The sequence below is a fragment of the Rissa tridactyla genome, chromosome Z (genome assembly GCF_028500815.1).
Source record: "Rissa tridactyla isolate bRisTri1 chromosome Z, bRisTri1.patW.cur.20221130, whole genome shotgun sequence".
Lineage (NCBI taxonomy): Eukaryota > Metazoa > Chordata > Aves > Charadriiformes > Laridae > Rissa > Rissa tridactyla.
In genome coordinates, this window is record NC_071497.1 from 1,756,828 (window position 1) to 1,779,380 (window position 22,553).

The window sequence follows — 22,553 nt, forward strand, 5'->3', positions numbered from 1 at the left end:
GTAGTGAGGATAAGATGCTCAAACAAGAAATGGCAGCTTGGCATGCTTGTTACCCTGGAATTCATGTAAATATATGTAGATAAGTGTGCCAGCATTCACAGTATGTAAAAACATTTACAGGATGTTTTATTTAAAGGTACACCTTGTTAGGTAGGCAGTGCTTTTTGGCTGTATTTGACTAAAGACACCTAAGATTCAGGAGTTTTGTCTTTTTTTCCTGCAAAGAGAAGTTAGCTTCGGTTGAAGGGAGTTACGGATTTCACCCTCATTGCCAGCAGGTACAGGTCAGCGTCGCCCAGTTTAAAATGCAGGCTGGGAAGATACTTTTCGGTTTCCTTTCTGCTCTGCCTGGTCCTTGTTTCGCTCTTGGCAGCGGTGCAATGGACGCGCGGGGTGGCAGCCGAGGAAGAGGAGCTTCCTCTTCCCCTTCCAGCCCAGCCTCCTGATGCTTGGCAGCTCTGGTGATATTTTCTGCTCACCAAAAGGTGGCCAGATCCCACGCAAGGTCCTGCTGGCAGTGATTCATACCTGATGGTGATGGGGAATAGTTCTTATTTGTGATGCAGAAAAGGCAGGAGGACAGAGCAGAGAGGAGTAGCGAGAAAGAGGGTTGTGCACTTCTAGCATTCTACAGCAGCTTTGTCCATCTGAGCAAGTCCCTTTGCAGAAGGTGCCAAAGTCCACTGGAGGATGGGCTCAATCTGTTGCTTTGGTTCCTTCTGCTCTCAGTTTAATCTCACTGCCAGGCCCCTCACTGTGCCTGCACCTCTCCATAGAACCGTTTGGTTAGAAGAGACCTTTAAGATGATCAAGTCCAACTGTTAACCTAGAACTGCCAAATCCACCACTAAGCCGTGTCCCTCAGCACGACGTCTACCCATCTTTCAAATACCTCCAGGGATGGTGACTCCACCATGTCCCTGGGCAGCCTGTTCCAATGCTTGGCAACCCTTTCGGTGAAAAAATTTTTCCTAATATGCAATCTAATCTATCCAGCAAACAGCTGACACTAGGTCTGCTGCAGCATTTTTCATCCAATGTGGCTTTCTGTTTCTCTCATAGCCAGGAGTTCTTGCACAATCTAGGAAGCCCTCACTTGGTGGTGGTACCCTACTGTCCCCTTGAAAACTTCAGAGGGAAAGGGAACAGCTTCTCCCCTTTGCATGGGGAGCAGAAAAAAAGTCAGTCCCATCATTTGCACCCCACTGATCTCTTGTTCTCCCTTGTCTTTCGGTAAGCACCTGGCCTGTCGTGTTTCTCTTAACACAGTCTGGCCCTTGGGGTCTTTTCCTCACTTCTCCATCCCAAGAGGAAGGACACACCTGAGGACACTGCATGGCAGCCTTCGAAGAGGGTGGGTGAATGCCCTTCCCTAAGCCTTTAAGGGACAGTCTGTTCCTATAGGCAGATGGGCTGTCTCAAGTAAATTGTGGGTTTACTAAATAATTTGAGGACATGGTTTAGCAGCCCTTCCTTGGCATTTTACAGTGAAAATTTCCACAAGAATTCGAAAATAAACTCAGTCGTGATACCTCGTGAGACAGCAACAGTTGCTGTGTGTTTCCCGGTGGCAAGGTCTGGCAGAAGCTGCTGGCGAGCGCTGGCTCTGTGCCGCCCGCAGCAGAAACTGGCAGGTACGGGCATGTTTCAAACACCGCCTCAGAAGGCTCATGCGCTCTACCGGCTTCCTCACAACCCTACTGTTTAGGCATCCAAATAAAAGATAGGGTTTTTTGAGCTGCAGAGTACTTTCAGCCAGAATCTACATCTGTGGGGAGCAACCCATTTAATTTAGTGAAAAATTTAATAAAAAATCAACAATACTAACTCTCCAAATAGAGATTTATTTATGATAATTATGGAGCATATAAAGAAATGTTTATTGATAAGACTGAGTGGATATTGAAAAAAATATAATTATGAAACGTAAAAATAACTTTCTAGTTTTTTGAAATATTTTTTGATTAGTTGCTTTTAGGTCAGTTTGCAGTACGCAAAGAAAACTGATATGCAGCAAAGTTGGTAGTTGTATTGAGATGGACTGTGGGCGAAATAACTTAATTGTAGGCTGAGAAATCACAAGCCATATCACAGCAGATCACAATCAATCACAGCAGGCTTCCTGAGCACTTTAGATGCAGTTTAGATTTTTTGATTACTTAACTTATTTCAGATCTATTGAAGTTGATAGTAGAATCTCCGCCAGTTTGAGTGGGCCAGAAGTTCCTCTCTTGTAAAAGTCGCATGTGAAAAATAATATGAACGATATATTAGAATCCTATAAAAATGCAATAGAAAGCAAACAAGAAAATAATCCTTGCCTTCTTGGGACAAATGCTGCCAATAGGTTTCTCACTTTTTCTAGAAGAGGCCATTGGAGGGGTTAAATTTTACAATTAAAAACAGAAACTAGAGAAACTCTCCATTAAGCACTCATAAATAGCCATTCAGAGAGGATCTTTGTGTTTTTGTATTTTGATTACAGGTCAATTTAGAAGAATAGGAGGGAGTTCTAATGAAACCTGGAGTACTCATGCACTCTGTAACATAAACCGTCAGTAAGAAATGATGTGACGTACCTTGAGATTATTATCTTCAGGCATGATATAATTTGAAATTTAGAGGAGTCCAGCTCTCTGAAAATGTTTTCTCCAGGGTATGAAGTCAGGGATTTTTTTCCCTGCTGTTTTAAGGCATCATGGGTCTTGTATGACCATTCAGCTGACCTCATGATGCAGTACGAGAAAGAGTAAAATTGATGTGCAAATTTGTTTACAAAGCTTTTATGAAAACGTACCATTAGGTGACACTCCTGTGATCACATTGTTACCACTCTTGTTAATTACTGGTAGAGAATGCTTTTGGATTAGCACATCAATACAGAGAAATTAAGAAGAGCAGTTTTTAGAACAGACTCATTCTGGTCTCAGCTGACTACTTAGTGAATGCTGTTGTAATTAAAGGCAGAAATGGGAATTTTTGGAATTATGTATGGCAGAAGGGTGAATGAGACAAGAATCGTGGGCACAATCCATCCCCAAGTGATCTTGATCTAAACACACAGACACACGTAGAAGACGGACACAGACTGACGAGGAGGTGTAAGGAGCATCATTTCATCCGCAGAACAGCCCGGTTTTCATGGCAGCAGCGCGACGGGAGGCTTTGGTGTGAGCTGCGTGGGGTGAGGTGGAGAAGGACAGAAGAGCTGGGTTTAAGTGAGGGCACCCTGTTACGGATGAGCCCAAACTCCTGCTGAAGGCCAAAAAGTTTCATACGAGTGCAGCAGGAGCAGCAGGAGATAGAGGACACAAGGACAAGGTGGGATTTCCTACTGTGTTACCAGTATTCCAGCCCTGTGGGGCTTATTGAAGTGGGAACCACACTAACTGCCTGCCAATACACTTCATCCAAAGCTCGCGTGACATGGCTTTGTACTTGTTCAGGTTCCTCCTTGTAAATTGTCGTCATTTGGAACTTTTTTGTCCCAAACGGGAAAACTGTAGTTGTGACTGCATTTTTAGTAGTTCCAAAAAAGAGTAGCAGTAATCAAAATTTGTTTGCAGTGAGACTAACAAAATGTTCTAGTTATGACACTAGGGATTTTTTTTTTTTTTGGCTATAGCTTTTTTACCATCACTTAGAAATGGCCGTTTTGGGTTTTAATGCCAGTACTGAGAATACCAGTTTCTTCTTTTTCTCTTCCATGATAAACGCACCAGGGAATTGCTTGTTCAGCAAATAGAGTTATTTAATAATGAATCTCCAATTATTTCCCTTTCTTTCCATTTCATTGCCATGACTCTTATTCTTTATGTTTTGTAGGAACAAGTTTATCATTCACTTTAATTTGACGTGGCAGTGTATTGTGTAGTTAAATGGATTTTTCCTTTGCTAGACGTGTGGAGCATAGTGCTAACGCTGCGGATTACAAAATGTGCGTGTTTACTGCTCGTGTTTGTAGAGGCTAAGCTTTCATTCCTCTTTAATAGCTTTTCTTCTCAAAGAAGATATAAATATTAATAGGAGGGGGAAAAGCATGCGTTCCTGGATACATCTCTGGATCGTTGTATGAATGTAGGTGTTCACTGAGTAACTCTTTACAAGGCATAAATAAACATGTCACTGAAGCTTTGAATCGTCTTATTCCTCTAGCTATAAAGTAATGGAGATAAAGCGAGAGGACTCTGGCAGCGCTAAAATAAGGTAGACAAAGAAACCTTAGTAGGTTGTTGAGTCACCTGTAGGCTGTTATGCATAAATACACAGCACGTTGGTTAAATGGCGTGGTTTCCATCCCGTGCTGCCGCACTGCTGTGGAAAATGCAGATTCCTGTGTCAAAAGCTGAGTGACGTTCCTGAACAGGCTATTGCAGTGGGAATTCATGCCAAGATTAAAAAGAGAGATTCCTTTTACCAGGTGACCTGTTGGCCCGGGACCACGACGCAGCACTCCAGTGGTCTCCACCACTCCAGTCGCCCAAATCCCCGCGAAGCCTTTTACTTGTCCTGAAGGTAAAGTGGCAGAGCATCGGCAGCGGCAGCTGGGCTTGGGGCTTCCAGAGCATCCTCCCCTCGTGGTTCATGAGGAGGAATCTGGTCTGTCAACTCAAAGTCATTGGAAGGCATCAAACACCTCTGCATCCGGTCGTTAAAGAGAATAGAAAGTCCTGCTTTGTTAACATCATTCTGCTATGTCCATTTTTTTTCAGATGACTATATGCAAATAAGGAAATACCAACATTAAGGTTTTCTAGCTAGATAAATTGAAATATTCTTTTAAGGCAAGATTTGTGTAGTATGTTTCTGTAATGGTTCCTCATAGTGTAGGTTTTCCTTCATATGACTTTAACTGGGATTGCATATGCAATAAGAATCAGTTTCAACAAAGGTATTAAATAGACATTGTACCTTTTTTTGTTGTGCCAAACATAATCGGGCTGCTAAGGCTTCTATTTTCCCTTCTACCTAGCTTTACGACCGCCCCCCCCTTACATTTTAAGATTCAGCTTTTATTTCACTTCACATTTAATGTGTAATAAATCATTATCCCTGGGGAATGGGGGAAAACTTGCACATTTTACTGGAGAGAAAGATCACCGACTGTGTTGTTCCAAGGGCAACTCACATGTTTGTCAATTGCAAGCATATATCAAAAAGACTATTTCTGTAAAAATGGAAGGTATAATGTGTAAGACCAACAGTGAGCTGTGCTTTCTGGACAAAGCAAATCAGAGCCCTCTGTCCCGGAAGAGGTAAAACCTCTGATTTTGCAAAAGCTGGCTGTCTTGGAAAAAGAAATGCTTTAAACAATTCCAGGAAGATTTTAAGCAATTTCAGGAAGATTATAATTTCAGGTTTTGGGGCAGAGCAAACAGTGTTTCCTTTGATTAAGGGATGTAATTCTGTTTATATTAAAATATATTAACTAGAACAATAATTTGAGCTGCCTGCTCAAAACATTTCTGTACCGCCTTAAACCCTGTTTGAATGAGCCTGACTTTAGCCATGCTGAAAATGAAACATAAATGTTTTCTTGAAATTAGGGTGGCCATGGCACATTTGCTTTTTGTCTGTTCTGTCCTGTGCCAGTGTTTTGTTCATTCTATTTCACAAGCATAATTAGTATTTACTCAAATGAGTATTTACTAAACCAAGTAACTTTTCATGGGCAGCATTGAAATATAGTACTAACACTGCCTTTTTTACGGCAGGAATGAGTCTTCAAAAGAAAGATAAAAAGCTGTGATTGTTACAACCAATATTTTTTTAATGGGCACTGAATAATTAAAATTCTCTATTCCCTGTTGACTTTTGAGTAGAAGAACTCTCCATCCTGTAGCATCCGTGTGCTCACTGTGAATTTGTAATTGGATCTTCATTCTTAGGATATTAGTTTTCCAGAAGTGCCTTGTATCATTTAAACTAATTAGTGTCATTTTTAGGTGAACTGGGTGGATAATTCTTTGCTAGGTGCATAGAAGGACAGAAAGTATTATTATTTGTGGAAAAGCTGTAGTTTTTAGTGTTGTGTTTAAGGGCTTGCTGAAGACCAAGGAGAAGGTAGGCTTGTCAGCTCTTATACAAGACAAATAATAGCAATTATTATTTCTGTTTGTTAAATTAATATAAAATAAATTGTGGTAAGTATTTTCCCTACTTTTCAGAATAAAAGATGGGACAGAGCAGACATAGTCTTCTGTGTTTCTTTTTATGAGATGCTTTGTACGGCAGTTTGGAAGTAGAAAATATGTAAAATGCTGTGAACTAATAGGTGTTTTGCTTGACATACTCAGCTGACACATACTTGAGAACTCTTCCCCGACTTTTTCTTCTACTTTGGTTGTAACTAAGAAAGTCACTGGAGAGGAATTTTATGAAGAGGGGAACGAGTGTGGATGGGGTCAGAGAGAAGGGGAGCGAGAGAGCTCTTCATGCAATGAATCCAGAACAAATGTTTATATTAATAATTAAACTTCTCAGGAATTATGACATCAAAGTTATTGCACATCTCTGCACTTCCCTAGTGGCTTGCTTTCTTTTCAAATAATTGTAGATCAAATGAAGTGATTCCAAGATTGAAAGTAAAATGGGGGAATAATGGAGAGCCGTGACAGACGTTTAGTTATAGTTCTAAGTGTAAAAAAAATTAAGGACATGCTTTTGCCTTATTTGTACTTCTGGAAATGCATACATTGCCTGATTGCCTTGTTGCCAGATTACTTGTGGTGATGAAAAACTCTGTTCCCCCATATTTATTGTGTGTTGACTGCATTTTAGATTGTGCTTATTCCTGCAGTTTTCCTGCTGTGCCCTGTACAGCAGCGAATCCTATTTTATGACCGTGATTTCCATCTACTACTATTTGAAGCTTCTATTTTTCAAACCACTAGGCTGAAATTTGTCTAAGTATGGTATTGTGTTACTTGTTGATTTACATTAGGAACTGGATGGGCTGAAACCTTTGTAAGGTTACTACTTAGCCTTAATATCTCTGTAGGGTAAAAAAAAGATCTTGTGTCCAAGTGGTCCAAGTGCAGCCGTGGTCAGCACCTACAGGGGAGACCGTACTGGGTGGGTTTCTTCGCTTTTTTCCCTATGACTAAAGCCATCGGGAGAGGAGAAGATGATGGTTTCTCTGATTTGCTCTGTTTTCCTTTCTGAAATCTTTTTCTCAACAGGCTGAAAACCAGGTGTTCCCCAGGGGAAAGTTAGTTTTTTAACTTTTTTGACAAACTGAAACTCGACTTTGAATTGCAGAGTGATGAGCATCTGAACTGTGCAAAAGCTTTTACGGCACAGTCGCTCTTGTTTTTCAGAACAGGCTTGCATATGGCTTTCTGTTCTATTTCAGAAGTTAAACTGTGAGTGGACAGCAGTGGTGGAAAAATGAATGAAATGAAAAATGGAAAAATGGAAAAGTGGTGGAAAAATGAAAAAAATGAACTTTAGTCATGCTATAGTTCAACAGTTTTAATTAAATCGGTTAATTAGCATGTGTAATAAATGTTCTTGCTAACTCACCATTTTTCTAAACAGTGTTTTTTTTCTTGTTGTATGAAATATTGTTCATCTATATTATATTGGCTTTTTATAGCCTGTGTTCTCTCTTTCTAGTGTAAGATTTTAAGAATTGCCTTAAGAATTTGTGTCTGGTTACCGTATGCTATAGGTAGATCTGCAGCTGAGGTTTTTCGGACGTGCTGGTAGCTTGGCCAGACTGCAAAAATATGGTAGAGGAATATGGAGACCTCTGCCTCGTCCTTTCTGTCTCATTAGCGCCAGTCGCGGGGGAGCAGTCTCAAGCTTGTTACTCGGTCTCACGGTTGCATTCACCCCTGTGTTCCCTGTTGAATTTGTTCCTGTAGCAGTTTATCACATGATATTATATTTAATAAGGAACAAAGGTTGTTCAACAAGTGGTCTAATCATGTTAGAAAGCCTGTTACGAAGCCCCGGGAAACAATTAGTGAATTATACACTTTATTGGGATTGCATCTTCTTTCTGTCCAGTACAACTTTGGTTATTATTCTGGCCAAACGTGCCTGTGCTGTATTTCCACTCCATTACACCGCTCCCGTTCCTTCCGAGAAGCAGTTTAGTATTCCTTTGAACAAACATCCTGAATATTTCGCTGGCAAAATATTCTTTAATCTTCTTTTATGTCTGCTGATGAGATTAGTGGATGTCCTGCAAAGCAAAATCCATTTCGGAGGTGTGTGCCGCAAGCCCCTGGTGCTGGTGCCGGCGTTGGCCCCGCGGGGCGGCGGGAGAAGGTGGGTCTCAGACGGGGACGGCGGCCGCGGTGGTGGAGAGTTTCTCTCCTGGACTTCGGCAGCATCTTTCGGTGTCTGGTTCCCAGCGTTTCCCAGGAAAAGAGAGGCTGCCACCCTGTGCCGGGAGTCCTTATTGCCTTTACGCATGGCGCTTCAACAAGAGAGCAGCGTCTCACAGTTTGGGTTTTTTTTGTGAGAAAAGGCTTTAAGCTCGCGAGTGAAGGCTCATGATGATGTTCTTAGCTGCTACAGATAAGACAAATGTTTGTGCAATTAGGCCTTAGTGTGTCGTGTTCATTTGAATGGTTTGGTAAGCAGGAAACCGATGAAAAGTCTGAGACTCAAATAACAAGAATCTGTGACAGTTACCAGGTTTTTGCAGGCTCAGCGTGAGGCATCTTTAGTTTTTTTCAGGTTTTCTGTCATGAGCTTGTAATCACTGTTAAAAATCAGGCCCCCAAGTAAACTGAATTTGTTTTTCTCTTTAAAAGAGCAAAAATACATGAATTGAATCGTTGCTGTTGATTAAAATTACATATCAGTATATTATTACATAATGTATTTAAATGCTATATTGAAATATGCATTATTAACGGTGCAATATTAATATGAATGCACAATTACTATATTAAAATTGTATAATATGTGTGAAAATGGTTGTTATTGTATATTAAGGCTGGGACCCTGTGACACAGAGCAGTGCTGGGGGTGGTTTGGTGCAGTTCAGCAGAACTGAGAGAGGACCACGTTTTGGTCCCTGTTCTGCTCCTCCTTCTGCCCTCCCATTAGTGAAGGTATTACTGAATGATTGCATGGCTGATTAGAGTTATTTATTTTCTTTTTAGTCTTGCCTTTCTTTATACATATACTTTTAAAAACTTGATGGTCTCTCTTCAAGGAATGGAAGAGCTCTGTGAAGGACGTGGAGCTTTTAACTCAGTGGACCTAATGAGTTCTCAGCTTTAAAGTAAAGATGGGTTCAGGGAAACTTCGTAATGGCTCTCAGCTCTCATAGCACAGAGATACAAACCCTGAGGTTTTGTGATGTATTGTAAGTGGAACTGACATTTGACCCACCCTACTACTAAATTTACACATAAAAATGAATTAATATCTGGATCTTAAACTGTTCATTGGGTATGTATCTCACAAGAGTGTTTTACATCGACTTCACATTTCACGAGATTTTAAGATTTGTGAAGTCTGCACGGCAAAAGATAGTGCCTAAAGGCCAGGTATCTGCGCTTCATGGCAACCGTGAGGAAAATTATCGGGAGAATTATGGCTTGCGGAGGAGTTACGGCTTGGGTTACTGATGTTGATTTGTTGGTGTCCCATGTTCGAAGTATTCTTCAGATTTCACAGAATTAATTCAGATGTGAGATCTTTGCCCTGAAAAGCATCACCACTACTTGAATAATGAAGGAAAAAGTTAATTGTGCCAGACTAAACGTTTTGACGCCACTGAAATTCTGCCCCAGTAATTTCAGAAGGGAATGATGGTAACTCTGACACATGTGAGATCAGAGTTTTCCGCCACTATGTTTTTTTGAAAGGGATATATAATTTTAGGTAAAGAGTACTGACATCTTGTGGCTGCATGAAATAGCGCCAAGAGCTCAGGTCGTGCCAGCCTTTATATTTAGAAAAGTATGTTGCAGTTTTAACAAAAGCTAATGACTTCATTGCCCGGTGAGGGTAAGCACAATCCTCTAGAATATGCTGGTGTTGTGAAAAGCGTTAAAATTAGGAAAAAAAAAGGTTTTCTTATAATTTTGCTGTTGCTTATGAAAATGCAATTATTATTCGTGGTAGAATTATTGTTTATTTTAAGATAGTCATGGATCAATCAAACTGATCTTATTAAGGCTCAGAAGTAGCTGAGAGAGAAGTAGAAATATGAATCCCATCCAATATTTTAAATTAAAATGCATTTCACTTACATAACAATGAAATATTACCAAGTGGCATTTTAGGAAAGGTATCAGTTTGAATTTTCTATCCAGCTCTTTTTCTTTTGTTAAAGACTTAATTGTATTTTCGTAATCAAAATGTGCAGGAAAAGACAAGTAGTCTCTCTTCAGTCCACCATGGAGGTGGTTTCATGAGGACCGTCGCAGGCACAACTGCTGTGTCTTGTAGCAGTGCCCTCATGCCCACCCGGCTGCAAAATGACACAAGAGGCCCTTGGCCACTTCTGCCCCTCTCCTGCCCCCACGTTCACTCTCTTTCCCCCTTCCCCAGCTCACGTCAGCCCAGGGGGAGTTGGGGTCAGGTGTGGGTAGCAGCACCGCAGCGTGGTGTCGGCGACCAGCACGTAACAGTGTGAAACCTTGTGGCTGGGGAAAGTGATTTATTTTAAACCAAGACTGATTCTGGTCTGATTTGCTGTGACGCTCTCAGACCGCACGCCCACACTCACAAGCACAGATGTGTTATCTGGGTCTTGCATGGCGGGGAGGGGAAGGACAGCAACCGACAGGTCCTCCTCATGTCTCTGGGGCTTCCTCTAGTGGGATGACCATGTCTGTGCTGGCTCTGGGTGTCCATTTTGTACCTTCTGGGAGCTGGGATTGTTCTCTCATCTTGTCACACCTTTGTGTGCACCATCAGGTTTTTGCTTGCTGTCCGTTGTCTCCTCGCGTGGGTGTCTTGCGAAGAGGACACAGATGTGCTCCTGGGTGGCTGCTAATCTCTGTGCCCCCAGCACATGCCACCCCAAGAGCCCTCCTTCCACCACTTGTTCCTTCCACATCCATTCTCCGTTTGTGCCATGTTTAACATTTCTCTCTCCGTTCTCCTCGGGGTCATCTTTCTGGTCGTAGTTAATTGGTGTTTAGTTGTATCAGGGGCTTAGCCCTGTGCTCTCCTGTGGGTGAAGCATGTGAACTCTGTGGACTGACGTTAGAGTTGATTTGCTCATCATGAGCGTCGTAGGAAGTGTTTCTTCGTGGAAGAGCGAAGCCTGGACACAATAAATCCAATGAAGAGTTACACTAGTGGTATCAGTGGAGCCTGTACCTTTTCAAAGGCATACGATAATTAGATTAATGTTTCACAGAAACAATTTTAATTTTATCATCTGATTTTTCTGATTGCATTAAGTCAATATCATGGTCCTAACAAGGACATAATTCTGTTAACTGAAAACTACACTTCAGTAGCCAGGATTTCATGTATGACTTTCAATACAGATTGCAAACAATAGAAAGTGATGCAAGAACCCATTTGATGCTAACGCAGTGAATTACCGGAGTAATGACACTGTGGAAAATAATAAATTGTGACAATAAAAAATTCTGTTCTCAGCTGCTGTTTTTAATTTACTTATCAGTAGAAATTACATTTATTTCTGTTTAAGGTAATTTAGTCTCCATTCTCTTAATGTATTAGAAGAACATAATTAACAGTATGTATGTGTCTAACAGGAACCAGTGATCCGTATGTCAAGTTCAAACTTGGAGGAAAAGAAGTATTTAGAAGTAAGACAATACACAAGAACCTCAATCCTGTGTGGGAAGAAAAGGCTTGCATTCTTATAGATAACCCAAGAGAACCGCTGTATATAAAGGTGAGACCCTATCTTACTTATATCTGTCAAATTACAACAGAAGAGTTGTTGAAAGAATTTATATTTTGTCATTTTTGTATGCTGGAAAATTTATTGTGCAATAGTGCATTACTCAAGATTATTTAGAGTTACATTAAACACATTACATCTGTTTAACGATGACATCAAAATTCCCCCCCCCCCAAAAAAAAGAAAGATAAATACAGATATTTTTGTATATTTCAGGTCGTAATTGTTCTATACTTCTTTAGTGTGATCTTAGGAGAAGGTCAGAGAAAGTGAACTGTTCCATGATGATGGCATCCCCTTTATTTATGGAAATATTGCATAATTCTGATATGAAGCATAATCTATCTCATTAAAACCAATCATTTGCTGAGGTTACTTTGAGAATTTATCAAGATGTGTACCCAATTCTGCCAGGTTTTGATTTTTTTTCTATTTGTACTTGAAGACTTATTTTTTTTGCTTATATGTTTCATAATGCTTTATGCTCTTTTTTAATTTACCTTGTAACTCCGCTTAGTGTATCACAGGTGAGGATAATTTTGTCATAATGGAGGCATCACTTATTCCAAAATGACAGATAGAATTAGTTTAAATCAGAGAGGCCAGCAATGCCCAGAGTAATTAGCAGCAGCACCACTAGTAATTCTTAGCTATCCATATTGGAATGGAAACTAGAAAAACTGTGATTATTGTTTTACAGGCATGGAACAGAAAGGCATTTCTCTGGTACTTTCCAATAGTTTATGGTGATCTATATCCAAGAGTTATCTTTAATTGTGTAAAACAAAGTAGGTAAAAATCAATTTCTAAAAATGTTATTGGAAAAACTGTACTCTTAGGGTTCCAATTAGAACATACGTAGGTCAAAATACTTGGAGAGGGATTGGAAACTTCAGTCTTACCTAAGTAATCCTTTTAATTGGATTAAATCCAGTCTGAAATGATATAATGCTTCAGATCACTATCAGTCTTAATCTCAAAAACATGCAAAAATTTTAACTGAAATACAAATGTGTAGGAGTTTTTTTTAGTAAAAGAATGCCACTTCAGCAGCCCTTGAGCATTGATCTGCGGTATGTTTTTTGTATTCTGCGCAGATAAAGTACATCGCTATTAGAAAAGCATAAAGTTAGTTAGAATTCCCAATTGGCATTTTCCTCCCCGTATTAAGCTTAGTGACACATAAGGAATGAACCCGTGCCCAGCACTGTGAAAGAGGGAGGCAGATTCAAAGAAGAACACTCACAACACAGCTGCCTGGTTTGGTTCATTCATGCCAAGCACCAACCCTGCGCTAGGGTCACAAGGGAATAGGTGTGTGCATTTTTTATTTTTTTTTCCAAGAAGAGTGTGTGAAGTGGTATAAGGTCTGTATTCTGGACACACTGTATGAAATATTCCCGTTTTTATAGCTTTTCCAGCTTTTTTTCAGTTTTTATATAGTCCAGATCCACATGATTAAGTTGTACTTAGCTGAAAATATTTATTTGACGTTTTCATCTTGGTACTTTTCAGGGGGAGAAAACAATTCTATTTTGCAACATGAACTGAGTTTTCACCATTTGTTTTTTGTTTCCCCTTTAGAATGTATATTAGACAGAGACAATATGAGGGTTCCACTCAGGTAGATCAATGGATGTGAGAGTCTTGTGCTTAGATCCTGCATTGCGCCCTGGAGTCCTGCAGCACTGCTGTCGCCACTGGGCTGTGGGATTGCTGTTATGCGGCCGTCAGCCCGGTCCATGTTAAGGTCTTTGTAGAAGATGAACAGCTCTAACTGCCTCCTGGAAAAGAGCTTCTGTACTATAACAGTTATAGTATTTTTATCAAATTTTAAGACCTTGAACCTCAGTTAAATGTTCTCATTCCTAGCTGTTCCCAAGTCTCACTCTTACTTGGAGCTAAAGGCATATTCTGGTCCTCAGAAATTCTCATGGTGATATTTGCCAGGAAAATTTAACTTACCAAGAATATTTGATTTTTATAATTAACATTTTCCCATTTCTTATTTTTGTACTTTTGTGTCAAACCTTTTCCTTGTTGCCATCCCCCCTTTTTTTATTTATTTCCCTCCAAACACCATCCCCAGTTTATTTTCCATTTTTCCTAATGACTTGGGGAAGCATAATCCATCTCAGGTCATCGATGCCATTCCACGTACTGGCCACAGATTCCTGCTTGGATGTCATTAAATTTGTCCAGATGCTTTCTCTTTTAGGTAGCAAGTTAGCAGACAGCGTCCTCATAGTAGAGTAATAAATGTCACTCTTCCCTTTCATGTATCCATTAAGTTTTCATCTTAGATTATAGTATTTCTAAAGCCTAGAAACTTATACAACCTTCAAAACCTACAATTTCATCATTTCTAGTACTGATGAAAGTGCTGTAATAACCCACTTTTCACAATCATACCCTGCCCTCCTGCCTGTCTTTTGCAAAATTGATAAGGGCATCAATTCACGCATAGCAAATCAATGGTTCTGCTTAACTTCGGTTGTTCTTTTGCTCTTCCTTCTTTCAGTGCTTATGCTTATAAAAATGCTTCTTTTTTTTTTTAAATAAAATTGATGTTCACATATGGGATCTACTAGTAGTAGTATACCCCTGTGCCTGTACATGATGCACAAGCAGTTTCAAACATGTTTTGTGGCCACAAAGTTGGAGGTAACTTTCCGATAGCCCTGGTTTGACATGTGAGAAACCTGTGGGTTAACTCTGGAAAAGGGAGTTTCAAGAACCATTCATGAAGCAAGAAAATATGGAAAAAAAAAAAAAAAAAAGATTTCCAATACTGAAAAATGCATTTATCTCCTGTGCATCTTAGGTCTTCGACTATGACTTTGGACTTCAAGATGACTTTATTGGTTCGGCATTTTTGGATCTCACCTCATTGGAATTAAATAGGTATGGCACAAACAGGCCTACAGAGTAATTTTTTATGGTTGTGTGCTAATATAGTGTTTGTCGAATTGCAAATAGAACATTATGCTGGAAAATAATTATATGAACCTACACTACATAAAACTAGCCAAGGAAGAGCACTTATGTTTAGGAAATTACTGTAATATGAATGTTAATAATATATTAACTGATCATGCACAGCATTTTTTATAGTATCTATGGAGAGGTTAGTTTTATAAACACTTCAATCTGTCTTGTTTTTACATTATCTTCATTCACAGCATTACCACCTACTGTTTAACTTATTTTTTTCCAGTTTTTTAATCCATTAATGTTACAGTTCTTCACTACATATAAGTACTTAACAAGGAGTAACAGTATTTAGTATTTATTTATGAGTGTTTAGACTGCTATACTTAAAAGTAGAAATAGGGTAAATTTGTGACACCATTTTCAAGTAGATTCATGTAAATGCAGATGCCTTTAATTCTCATGATTCAGAAATTTCATTATCTGAGAGCCTGAAATCAAAATAAATGCATATACTTTTTTCTTCCAGGCAAACAGATGTTACCTTGAGTCTGAAGGATTCTCACTATCCTGACCATGATCTGGGAAGTATATTGTTATCAGTTCTGTTGACTCCTAGAGAAGAACAGCGAGAAGTGGTAATTTCAAATATTTTAATACGTGTCATCACTCTTGTGATTGTTTTATGGTTGGATGACTTAAAGAACAAGAGCAAACCACATATTCTGAGATTAACTTGATTTTTCTAATTCTTAAAATAATTCTGGACAGTGTTTCTGGTGTAGTACGGCGTACTTCGCCTGAATTGGATCCTCCCCGAAATGGTACGGAGGGATCCAGGGGGAACACAATGTTCAGCAGTTTCAGATGAAGTCAGGTGCAGGCGAACGGTGATTAATACGGAAAAATATCAGTAAACCACTGGTGAAGAATTTTGGACCTAGTGCTGCCATCTCTAGATAAGAACGCTTGAATTCTATTCCACACTGTAAATAAAGACACCTGAAGAAAGGTGTTCTTTCTGCTTTTTGGCATCTAGTGAGGAGCTATTATTTAATATTTTTCAATTTCATGACCAGATTTCCATTACAAAATTGTGTGGTTTTCTTGGTTTATTTTAATTCCTTCATCAGTCTTAGTTCTCTGAGGTGCTTAGTTGTAAGTGAAAATAGCTTCCAGTTTTATAGATCCTGTTAGTTGTGACAAACTCTGTCTCTAGTTGGATGTATTTTATGAGCTTTTTGTCAGCTGACTTTTGTCTTGAGCAGTAGTGCTACAAGTATGGCAGAAATAAGAGGTGACGTCTTGCTCAGAGGTTGTAAAACAACGTAGATTCTTTTGGCTTCAGAGAGGCCAAGAAAAAAAATATTAATCTGATGAAGTTTTCCTTGGATATGGTCAACTTTATGGTTTTCATAAGAGCATATATGTTTCTGTGTGCTGCAGTGTGACACATCATCCTGTTGGATACCAGGGGAATGTTGGTAATACTGTTCTTTTCCCGCTTTTCTCCTAGCTATTACTAAATACCCTAGTAAGTTAGTTATTGGAACTAGGTGTTTGGTATTTGGTATGACAGAGATATAGAGTTTTGAAAATAGGTTTCTCATCTGTTCATTTTCTTCGTGATGTTCTGTCAGAACTTGACAAAAAATAATGGAAAATGCTAGTAATGAGGAGGAAGTTTATTTAAGCGGGGTATTTTTCTTTCTTACAGCAATACATTTGTCCAGACAACTCAGAATACTGTCATGCTAATTTACACGACAAAATTATTTATCACTGAAATTGAAAAGTGTATTTCATTCTGGGATGTTTTTTTTGGTGTATTGGGTATTTGGGTAAGACCGACACTTCTGAGTCAGCTGGTAATAGCCCTGTTTTCCAAGTGGCTTTGGCGTTATCCTGCCATAACCCTAAATCATGCGGCACAGAAATACTGTATTGTTATGTGGGAAACCATTCTGTGGAGAGCACATTAGTTTCCTTTTTCATCATACAGGTAGGATAGCTACTGTGCCACGCAACGTTATCGGCTCTAATACAGAGAGTGATCCAGAAAATCATAGGTGGGAAAGCAAAATTAAGACACTGCAGTGCAACATGTTCTTTCATGTAGGTATTTACTTGGTGAATGAGCAACTGAGTGTCAAAAGTAATGGGATCACTATGGACTTGCTGGGTAGCAACTTTTTTCATAGCCAACAGACTGTTTGTAATAGGAGGAAGAACTGGGTTTGTGCTATTACACATTTCACTATTAGCTTTCTATTTAGCAATCCTTTTGATTTAGCTCAAGAGACCTATTCTTCCCGTTCAAACTGTTACATGGGACTTCACTGTAAAAATGCCCAAGCTTCAGATGAAGCTTTATATTTATTATTCTAAACTACTCTTCCAAAGATACAGATCTCAGAGAGGTTCTAACAAAGTTGCAGTAAAATGGGAGAATTTGTGTTGCAATGCAGCGAAGATGACCTACAAAATTAATATTGAATTGCTGTATATGAATGTGTTAGGGGTTTAATAATTCAAGGTGCAATTATCTTTTATTCAGTTACCACATGTAATTATTTAATTATTTATCAAATTTTATTTACTCTCTAAGGTGTAGATATATTACAAAATGTATCACTCCAATTAAACTGTCATCCTTGGTTATTTTTAAAAGGTCTTGTAGTAATGAGGATAATTTTTATTGAATTTAATATGCTTGAGATCAATAAATTTTCGAATGTTATGTTAGAGGGTCGAAGCTAATTTTTGTCCACACTGGAAATGTGCACTGTATAAAGTAGTAATTAAAGCAACTCCTACATTCCCCATCTGTGTGGAGTGCGGCTTGAATGATTACTGCCTTCCTTCTGCTTGGATATCTCTATATAGGTAATAATTCAAATAGTACAGTTAAAATATTTAGATAAAAATCTGTGAGCACCCTTAAATATGCTTTAGTGACGGCTGCATAGAAGATGTGGCAACACTGTCTCTTCACATCCCGTGCATGTTTTTTCTACCTGCAAATTTTCTTAAATCCTGGTGATTTGATATCTCTTTATGGCCTACATTTCAAAAATACTTTTCTTAATAATTTTTAATTTGTTCAGGTGGTAACTCTAAATTGCTTGCACGTGTTGTCACATGTAAATGGTGTAAAATGGTTAAATCGTTAAGCTGAAGGATTCAGAAATTAGCTGCTAGCACTTAAATTTAGGGTACTTTAATACCATATGCTTAAAATTAGAGTGTTTATTAAGACCATTGGGGAAATAAAAGAAGGAACAGCTTTAATGAAAGAAGTATTAGCTCTCCCTTGTGGCTGTGGAAGCAGCGTTGTGCCTGGTGCGGTATTTTGGGCCTCTCTATAGCCATCATCCAGACCCAGCCCGCGGGACACAGCGCGCTGCTTGTGAGGTGTCCATCAGGGAGGGTTTGATGGGGGTCAGACTCTCCGAGGCGATGGATCCCCAGCCTGAGCTGAGCGACCGAGCGCGCCGTGGCGGTCGCGCGTGGACGTGCAGGCGCTGCAGGGCCTTTTGGCGAGGCGCTGGGGTGGCTGCAGGACAGGTCTGGCAGCCCAGCGTCTTACTGGCACACCAGAATAACGAAGCTGTTCGTTACGGGGAGGTGCATCCGGTCGCACTGCGTAAGAAGTATCGACACTGCCCGCACCTGTGCCAGAGGATAAGGTTGAAGTTTGAAATTAAATGGTACAAAATTGGCGGCCTTATTGTATATTGCCACCTGTCTGTGAGAGGGGTATTATTGCGAATGGTTTAAAAACGAAGAAATTGGTTTGAAAGAGTAATAGTTTATTTTGTTGTGGGTGGGACTACCTTTTTTGAAGCCTTGAGGTGTGCAAGAGGAGAGGGAGATTTGGTACACACGGGAGCGTCCTCTTCGTTATCTTTCTGGAAGAAATTCTGCTGAAATGCAGACTCTCCACGCGCTGACTGATGAGATGTTCTTTAGAGTGTATAGCTGGAAGGTCCCATTTCCTAATATCAAAACAGATCACATCTTTGGGTTCAGATACCAATTTAGAATATTGACATATGCATATGTTCGTGTGCCTGTATGTTAAATTATATTACAGACTAGGAGAGGGGAGTACTTGAGTCCTGGTGGATTGTGAAAACAGCGCTTAGGCAGTTTGCCACTCGTGTTCTTCAAGTAGAAGAATACTGGACGTGTTTTTAATTAAAGGAGATCCAGTATGCTAGTTTCATAAGCAAGAACACACTGTTTGATTTTTGTAGTGTGTTTTATTGGAAGCAAATGCAGAAGTAGCCTCTGGTTATCATTGAATATTAATGTAACAGTATGGGCAGGAGAACAAATCAAAATTTTTAGCAAACCTTGTATGTAAATATCTTTGCCTTTTGCAACCTGGTACTTGTTCTAACGGCATAAAAATATGAACTTTTAAAGTAATAATCTTGTAATATTGCATTCAAACTATGTATGTGACTAGAAGACCTATTCTTTTAAGTTTTGACAAATGAAGGCAAACTGGATTTGTTCTGATTTTTGAACAGTCATAACTTGTGAATCAAAGTTGATGAATGAATTATTCTTATACAGACATAAAAACAAGAATGTCTTTAGTATTCATGAAAAGTATGATCTATTTCTGGCCTATCACAATTAAGTTGTACTAGCACTAGTTCCAACAATTCATTTGCATTTGCTTTGTGCTGTTAACAATACTTGTCCTTTACATTAATGCAGCATTTTTAATCACTTTTGTTTGAGAGCACAGATAGCTTTGATAACTAGAGTAAACTTAAGAAGACATGAAATAAATAAGTTCGGGGAAAGTATGTGTATATAAAAATGTTAAAACCTGTGAGCTCTGGAAAAAAGTTATTAATGCTTTTTTTAAAAAATAACCTATATGATGTTCGTTCTGTATTTTTCACTAATTTCTGCCTTTGATGACCACTTTAAAAGAAGTCAGAACTGATGATGACTTGATTTTTTTTCCTTAGTCCTGCTCCAGTGATGTTTGTTCCGTTTCTCTAATTCAGCCAGTGTTCTATTAATATTCCCCTTCGGATCCACGCAGTGCTGTGCATGTCTGTGTGCCGTTTGTAGCTGCCTGCATGCCAATTCAAGCGTGTGTTCGTGATGTCCGCAGATTCTCCTTGGTGTTGCGATACCAGGTGCCGCAGTGCATGTCAGTTTTTCTGGCTCTTTGTGGGTTGAGCGCGTGGATTCCGCCACAGGAGAGCTCCCGGGGCGGCCGCGAGTCGGTGGGAGCTGCACGTCTCCCATCTCTTCTCCAAACGCTTCTTCCCAACCTCCCTCTCACAGGCAATGCTCGGCTACTGGAAATGAGGGAGTTGTTAGCTTCACGAGAGCTGTTGGCTTGGGGCCAGCAGAGGCTGGGGACTACCGTTCCACCGCTGCCATCGGCCTGAGTAGCGTAGAAAATGGGGAAAAGGAGACACATGAGTGCTACTTGGATGTTGTTATCTAATGAGAATAAAACTCACGGCATTGCTTATTCCTTAAATAATTTATCGCAAGTGATGCTTAATACTTTTTTGCTTCATAGGAAAATATTAACAACATTAATGCGCTGCCAGTTTGCTCACTGTCCTAAATCTTATAATGCAATATTATATTTTTTTTAATTTGCCAGAGGGATAATAACAGCTTAGGAAAAAAAGAAGGACAGAGGTGGACTCAGGGCATGGAATATCTTCAGAAATAGTTCCGTGTAGATCATCCATCGTGACCTGCCCTGTATATTTCTGTTACTGGCTCCTAAGGATGGTTTTGGTGGCTTCAGCTTATCCCGCTACAGCTGGTGAGGATGCTGATGCGCGCAGCAAGTACGGTCACACGTTTCTGTAGCTCCTACTCCAGGTGAACTCCTCAGAGCTGAAAGAACATTTGATATGTAGTAAATTCAGCTGTGGGGCTGTATCCTCCTCCCTGCTCACAGCCTGGTCTGAAGCCCCGTGGCGCCGGGTTTCCCCTCTGCCTTGTAGCTGTGTGGGATTCAGCAGCGAGGAGGACACACGGGGCTGCGGTGTGTCAACCAGGAGGTCTTCTCCAGCCACTGCTGCCGGCCTCACGCTGCTTAATTCTTACGTGCCTCTCCTATAAAAACAAGTTAAATGGCTTTCTCCAGCTTTGCAGAACATTTAGTGCCCATGTTTATTTTCCAAAGCCATTATCATTAGCTTAGTGCAGAGGCTTTAGGCTTGAACTGTCCGTAGCAACTTAAACATTTTCCTCAGCAGCTAGTTGTTTTTTTTCTCCAAAAAAACTGTGTCTATTTGAAAAGTTTCTGGTTATTTCAAAAATATAAACCCCACATATTTGCTGCCATTTTCATTTTCTCCCAGTGTAATATTTTTATTTCTTAGCAAGGAAAATGTTTGCATTTCAAAACTAATTTCCATTCTCTGAGAAAGTGTTTTTGCAATAGTTAGTTTAAAAAAAAGTTTGTTTTTCAAGACATAAAGAAAGTTTCAATAGAAATTAATGGCCTTTGATTTATTCTTGCTAAGTGTCAACACCAGGCTGCTAAATGTTATTAAATTGTAGAAATTAATTTCTCTGTGTTTGCACAGAACTGCTTTAAGCAACAGTGGCGTTCACAGATGGATTGCCCACATCTGTCTTGACCAGTGTGTCTCTATTATTTAATGATTAAGAATCTGTGTCTGTGGACACTTCACCTCCCGGCGCCTCAGAGCGTTGTCTCCAGCAGTGCCAAGGATTTGCAGATTATTTAGGTGATGGGATAGGGATACTGCGTTTGGGGTTTTTTTACAAGTCAAGGTATGAATGTTATTATACCCCTTGCGCGTAATTATCAAAAGAGCTATTTTTTATCAATTAGCAATCAAAAGAGGTATTTTTACTGCTGTGAAACTAATCATCAGTGGTAACCTTAAAGAATTTGTAGCAGATGTATGTTGTCCAAGGAGCCTTATGCAGGATTTCTCTTATGTGGCTACACCTGTGAGCTCAACAGCAGTGTTCCAAAAAATTGGAGTACATTAATATTAAAAGAACTATCATTTAAGTATCAGTCAAAATTGAAGTCACTATTGGTAATAGCACGTTCACTTTTTTCATTTGCTTATCTCATTCTTTCTTTTTCTTTTCTTTTCTTTTTTTCTTTTTTTTTTTGAACAATTTCACATAATGCATTGTCTCTGGCACCGAGACATTCATACCACCCAGAAAAGTATGCCTGGGTGCCAGCAGTGCTGCTAGTTGTCTGGATTTATTTCAGTCTTGTGCAGTTGTCGCTGGAGTGTACGTGTTGCTGCTTCAGTTGTAGTGGTGGTTAAATGTGGGTCGTCCCGTTGGAGAGAGCTGGCCTCCTTTCCTGTATTGCAGAGAAAAGGTAATTAAAATGCTCTATTTTATTTTCAGACAATGCTAATGAGGAAGAGTTGGAAAAGATCAAGTAAGGTAACTTTTAGCATGTGGTATTATGGCTTTTTTTTTTTTTTTTTTTTTTTTTTTTTTTTTTAAGAAGAACTATGATGTTTTACCCAACATGCCATCTAGGAGTGGGAACTTGTGGCACAGGGTTTATTCTCCTTCAAGCTGTGTTTTAATGACATTGTTTTGTGTTTCATCAAATCAAAATCATGAAACAGTTGTGGTTTTGATGTAATCGTTACACCTCTCAGCTTTGTTATAGCATTATAGCCTATCGTGAAGTCATCTAGTAACTTCATCTAAGTGGCAAACGTGTCCTGATTCTTTTTCTAAAACCTTTGATTTCTCATGT

The 22,553-nt window shown here is 39.5% G+C and overlaps 1 protein-coding gene across 9 annotated transcripts in view; it reads left to right on the forward strand.

The window, feature by feature from the left end:
• Nucleotides 1-22,553, forward strand: part of MCTP1 (multiple C2 and transmembrane domain containing 1) — a 287,127-nt gene that overhangs the window by 116,928 nt on the left and 147,646 nt on the right. For all 9 annotated transcript variants that reach the window (XM_054186271.1, XM_054186272.1, XM_054186273.1 and 6 more), the window contains exons 3-5: nt 11,706-11,848; nt 14,682-14,761; nt 15,318-15,426. In XM_054186271.1, coding sequence (XP_054042246.1) covers nt 11,706-11,848; nt 14,682-14,761; nt 15,318-15,426 — 332 coding nt within the window. The remainder of the gene's footprint in view (nt 1-11,705; nt 11,849-14,681; nt 14,762-15,317; nt 15,427-22,553) is intronic.